Source organism: Dama dama, chromosome 12, assembly GCF_033118175.1.
Source record: "Dama dama isolate Ldn47 chromosome 12, ASM3311817v1, whole genome shotgun sequence".
Taxonomy (NCBI): Eukaryota; Metazoa; Chordata; class Mammalia; order Artiodactyla; family Cervidae; genus Dama; species Dama dama.
In genome coordinates this window covers 58,632,808-58,638,807 of record NC_083692.1, presented here as the reverse complement: position 1 = coordinate 58,638,807, position 6,000 = coordinate 58,632,808, and the positions used below count along the sequence as shown (strand labels likewise).

General features: G+C 33.3%; 1 protein-coding gene across 6 annotated transcripts in view; it reads right to left on the bottom strand.

Annotated features, from left to right (window-relative positions):
• Positions 1-619: 619 nt before the first annotated feature.
• Positions 620-6,000, bottom strand: part of NIN (ninein) — a 101,062-nt gene continuing 95,681 nt past the window's right edge. For all 6 annotated transcript variants that reach the window (XM_061157388.1, XM_061157392.1, XM_061157387.1 and 3 more), the window contains one exon: positions 620-4,292. In XM_061157388.1, the coding sequence (XP_061013371.1) occupies positions 4,083-4,292 (210 nt within the window). In that variant the 3' untranslated portion in view covers positions 620-4,082. The remainder of the gene's footprint in view (positions 4,293-6,000) is intronic.

The window sequence follows — 6,000 nt, the reverse complement described above, 5'->3', positions numbered from 1 at the left end:
CTGTAAAATGGGGTTAGTAATATTTCCTGTCACATAAAGGCAGTGTGAGATTGGTATAAAAGCTTCATAAATAAAACATGGCTTGTGAGATAGGTCTCATTTGGCCAATATTTCCATTCTATATATCAGTACTCAGCATTATTAACTTAATGTGCTTTTAGGTCAATTTTTTTTTTGCCAGTAGTGGCAAATAACTTATCATTTATAAGCAGCTTAACTGAAAATTATGAATCACCCATAAATATGGCCAAGTGAAATAAAGGCATGCCTGAAGCAACCAAAATCCCAAGTAGGGCTTCACCTGAGGTTGTCAGGATTTTAGAAGTAAATTATGAACCACCACAGGGGTCCCAAACTGGCTGGTGTGACGGTCATTGATTCTGTGACAGAAATGGAGAGGCAGTGCTCTAGATCACATACAAATCATTTTGGGATTGGGGGTGGAGAGACAGGGTTTTAAATGCAGGCTCTGAGTCCGTAAGTCTGGAGTGGGAGCTCCAGAGATTCTGTGTTTGTAAAATGTGTTTAATGCAATGTTTTGATGCTTTCACTCTAAAAACCAATGATAAACATACTGAAACTGTTTACAAAAGTTCAAGGCGATAGAAAACAAGGGCCATATTTGCAAAATTATTTATTTACATTTTAAGCTCATGGTAAAATAATTCTAGGATAGAATGGCTAAGATGAAATATACCAAGTCGATATAAACACACACATTTATCTTTACATGAAAAGAATTCTAGTGATGGCTATAGATGAACTCAGGTTTTCCTTTTCAAAACCAATGTTCCTTTCAATCATGCTGTGATAATGTCTTCCAATAAGAACAGATTTAATGTATATCATTAAAAAAAAATCTGAGAAACAAAAAGCTGACTTGGATAGATTTATTATTAAGCTGCTATCCATATGTCATAAAACCAAAAATGTTTTACAGGATTGAGATGTTCAAATAGGTCCAAACATGATATAATTAATAACTTTTAAGTAAGGAATGCTTTGGCTATTAGGTTTTGACTTAGTTTTGGCATTACTTGCAATAATTTATATCATTTCAGTTAGTCACTTGGTAATCCATTCAAAACAAGACTTAATACTGTCACAAAGCACTTAGCCTTACCTTGAGTGGGAATATCTTTAAGATGCTGACAATAGCAACACATTTGTCTTTTCCCTCACTCAGAAAAAAAGAAATCACAGAAATAAAAAATTCATTTTCACACGTTGAAGTTTTACTCATTCTTAAAAAAACAAAAGTTCCTCATCATAATGCCTATTTTGGGTATTGGTACATTATCAAAATGCTAGACCTGTGAGAACTCCTCCTATACCTTGAAAGCCTATGACTTTGTGATCTACACATGTTTAAGGTTAAATATATAAACAATGCATTTGAAGCTGGGAAGAATTCACATTTACAATAGTTTTAAAAAATCTGGGTTTATTAAGTTTTAGAAAAATAAATACTGTGGTTGGTTCTACCCTCCCCATCCACTTTTCTCCCCTTACAAATTTGAGCTTAAGAGTTCAGGCTTCTAAAAAGCAGAAGAAAGCAAAATAGAACAATGTAGGTTTTATTATTCACATTTTCCCTTTCTAAGGATAACATTATCAAAATGGCAAACTTGATTCTCTTTCCTTGAAATGAAGATCCTATCTCCTAAAACTAATTTAAATAACTGTTCTTAAGAAATCAAATGAATTTAACAACCAGTACTTTTAATAAACTAGGAATTAAATGCCTATAAAATATATAACATGATTTTAAGGAGTCCTATTATAAAGTCTGAAAGCAAAATCTAAATATTTAATAGTTTAAATTTAATCTCTTTAAAAGTTTTTTAAAAGCTGTAAGCTATATTACAAATTGCCAGTTAAATTCCCACTCTAGTCTACAAAAATAATCTGCTGCACAAATATATAAATTTAAGGTAACTCTACTTGTGTTGATCTTTTTTCCAGTCTTATAAGTTCAGTAAAACAAAAAGTAAGCACCTAGATATTAAATTAACTTTCATTTGAGCAGCATTTTGATTTTAAAGGGATTCTAAATGTAGTCTAAAACTTTCCAGAAGTCATATTTACACTCATTGTACAGCACTTTATATACATATAAATACAGATTTATAAGAAATAAACAAATTAACCTATACTTTTCATAATGTAAAAAATAAAGATAAAAATACAACATATGTGATCATATGGTAAGCCATCTTTTTGAGAAATACGCTTGGTGTTCAGTTCTGATGACAAAAGCCTTGAATAACTTAAAGCATATCACATAAACACACCACAGGTGCTTAGTTTATTTATGATCTTAACCTAGGCCTATCTATAGTTTTAAGTGTTAAAGTCAATGCTGCATAAATAGTTGAGTTTAGTACTATCTGCACTGGAGAAAAATGATTATGGAAAGTATGACAGCAGATGTCAAATGTTTTTAAATATAACTATAGGGAGGGATTAAAATTAATTCTTTTCCGGGGGGAAATCAGGAATTTCTGATAATAGAGCTTTCGTTAGCAGTTTGCTTTGCCTTTTGTTACTGCCCATAAGGTAGTGTTTGATTTTGCTGTGATACCTCTTATAAAAAAATTGATGGACTTGACTTTCCTGGAATATAGCAGAGTGGATTTTTGTGATCTAATTACCCTTCCACAAAAACAAACAGGTGGCTGTAATAAGGTCTGTTTGTGTCCCACACACAAAGTTCTTTACCAACCAATTCTTGGCTGAAGTAAGCTAGAAGCAGGGATTTTATCTGGGGAAAAAAGTTATTCAAAATGTTTACTGTTCTATAATGTTCTAGTCTTGAGACTGATTGGGAAATCCTATTTGGTGCTCCTTTACCTCAGAAGGCATGCCAGTTCTTATGACAGTAAGAAATTCTTACGATCAGATTCAAGGTACCGAGGAATAGGAAGCATGGAAATTTTGACCCATATTAAACAAACAAGCAAATAATAACTCTTCTGTAAGTTAAAAGAGGTTTTTAACTCTAAAAGCAAGGCCCTTTTCCCAGAAAAGTAAATTCATTAAAAATGTAGAAATAAAAATCCCATTATGGCTCTAAATATACAACAAATAAATAAGGTCACATATTTTGTACATTTCAAATTTTTAAAGAGCCCTACAGTATTTCAGGAAGATGACTTAAAGTATTGTTCCCTGAGTTCTTGATGTAACCCCAAATATAAGTTCATGAACTCTAAGACCTTAAAGAGAGAAAAATCCACATGGCTTGCTTCCTCTCTCTTTTAGGATTAGCTGTTTACTCCAAAGCAGTTTGTTCAGTGCTTACCCTATAGTTCAAATGCTTTAAGAATGTGGCTTTATCCATTTCTTAGAAGACAAACTCCCAAAGAAACTTCTAAGAAGGAAAAAAAAAAAAAGACTGTTTAAAGAAAGTAAAGTTTTAACATTAGTTTACAGTGCAGTTGAGTAGATGAGTTTTATATCTATAAGACATCAAGAGTGGTAATACTGTCATAGGTATTAGAAGGTAGAGTTCTATGAATTCTGCCTTTTCTGACCTCAGTGGTTATTGACTCTAGTTTCTGTTACCAAACAAAAAGTCTAACAATTAAAAAACCCAAACTACTAGAAACAGAATGACTCTTACAAATTTAAGTGTATGAGAAGACATACATTTGGTTTTAAAATAAAGATCAAAACAACCAATTAATAATATCTCAATTTAAAAAAATCTGCAATTTACCTAAAAACTTGTACATAACAGTAATTTTGAAAAACTCATTCAAAACTGGGGTTTTAAAATTCTTGAATTGTTTTCATATCACCTTCTTGATGGTTATTAGAATATTTTTTAAAAATTCAAAGCTTGGGAATAGTTCAGTGAAATAGATATTTGTTTGCAACTTCCATTAGAGTCTATTTAGAAAAACTAATTACAGTGAATAGAGACTTTAATTCTGTTCCTGGAAGTTTTATGTTAGGCTTAACTTTAAGCCACTAAAGGTTTCTAAGAAAACAACAACAACAACAGTTGAGAGAACATCTGAAATGTCCCATCCACTTCAGTAAAGTGCACAATTAGGAGTGTTCATCCTTTGGCTTGGCTATGACCTCAAGGGAGGTGTAGAAGTCAGTGGTGCTGGTGTCAGATTCCTGACTATATTACTGAGGCTGGCAATCTTCTCCTCTAGAAGGTAATTTTTCTTCTCTGCTGTTTTTTGTCGCTGTTCGGTCATTTCCAAAGCTTTCAACAACTGGGCATTTTCCACATACAAATCCTTCACTATTGCATCTGCTTTGGTATTCTTGCAGAGCTGGAAACAGAACCAGAAACATCTTGACTCCATTTCTGTTATTCTTTTAAAAGATCTGACATAAGGACAGTTGTTTATAAAGGCAAATGGCTTCTATCAGTTATATTCTTTTATTTTACAATACAGCTTTAGTATCAGACCTGGTACCAGGGATACAAGTAAAACAAATCCACTTATTCCAGGCTGTTTCTTTGCATAATTTGTTTGCAGAAGTCACTAATAAAAGAACAAATTGATATTTGAGGGTTCAAAAGTGAAGGTATTTTCAGCCTAGGTATTATTTCTTTATTCATTCTCTAAAAATATCACAATACTTTTATAATTTAAATTTCTGAGGTTGTGAACTGTTTACCTGTTATTAACAATAGATGCTTGTCTCCTGTTCATAACTACTACATACAACCTACTAAATGTAGCTCATGTATTATAACACAAAGATTCAGCAGTTACTTCCTTTTAAAATAAAACCTTGTCTAGAAGAGATATTCTAATCTTTATGGTTAGAATATATAGTCTTGGTTAGGGTGGGAACACTCTTCAGCAGTATTAGAATAATTTGATTTTTGGTCTCCTTAAGTTAATATCTTCCAATCCCCTTTCCCTCATTATACCTTTAACTCCTCATTTTACACCCAGTTTCAGGCAATGCATCTACAAGTATGAAGGTTTAAGGTAATAAAGAAAACTTAAGGCTTGGCTAACTAATTTACATAATAGCATTTCAAAGAGCAATGCTAACGACTATCACATGGAAGCCCAGAACCTAGGTGACTGGCAAGTTTAACATAAAACTAACATTATTAAAAAAAAAAACACACACACACCTAACATTATTTTCCATTAAACTGTTTTAGTGTATAACCTTTCCTCTTTCCCTCCCATTAAAAAACACTTCAGTGACTCTTATCCAGTACACAACAAAATCCAAACTCCTGTGGCTTAGCACTAAGACCCTCCACTGTCTACTTTTCCCTCTCTCTCATTTGTTTTTTTTGCTTCTCCCAGAACAGGATGAACTGTTAATGCCAAAGTGTTTGTAGATGTCCACACCCCATGTTACCCATTTTCTTTGTTTTTGAACTGCTACTGAAAGTACTGCCAAATGGTCAGTACCATGTAGGTGAACTACACTCCATATGGGCAGGGATTTTGCTGTATTTCTAGTACTTGGAACAGAACCTGGCATGTAGTGACTATGTGTTGAATAAATGAGTAAGGGACTGAATCAATAAATGTAAGTACAGGACTTTCTCTTTCTCTCCATTCTGTGTATTAAGATTTAGGACACAGGAAAGTTCCTGTCCACCATTCCCTTGGGATTATTCTTCTGATTCTACATGTCTAAAAATCCAGGTTGGGCAGTTTCTACCCTCTTACCCCCTGCCACAGTTTGTCTCAATCTCAGATTCCAGAGAGGTTATACAATTCCCTAGAAAGTAATCCTTTCTGTTATGTCTCTTCAGTGGATGCACAAATAATTTATAAGCACTCAGGCCACACTTGCTGCCAGCAAGAGAAAAAGATTAGCCTACTTGGTGATCCTGAATTTGAGAGTCCAGATTCTGATTCAAAACACAGCCTTTTGGGGTCTGGCTATAGCCACAAGTTAGATTTTGAGGCTGTCATAGTTGTTGCAAATAAGAAAGCTAAAGTTACACTTATTATCCCCCCCCCCTTTTTTTTAACAAATATAAACTTTCTGTTTATT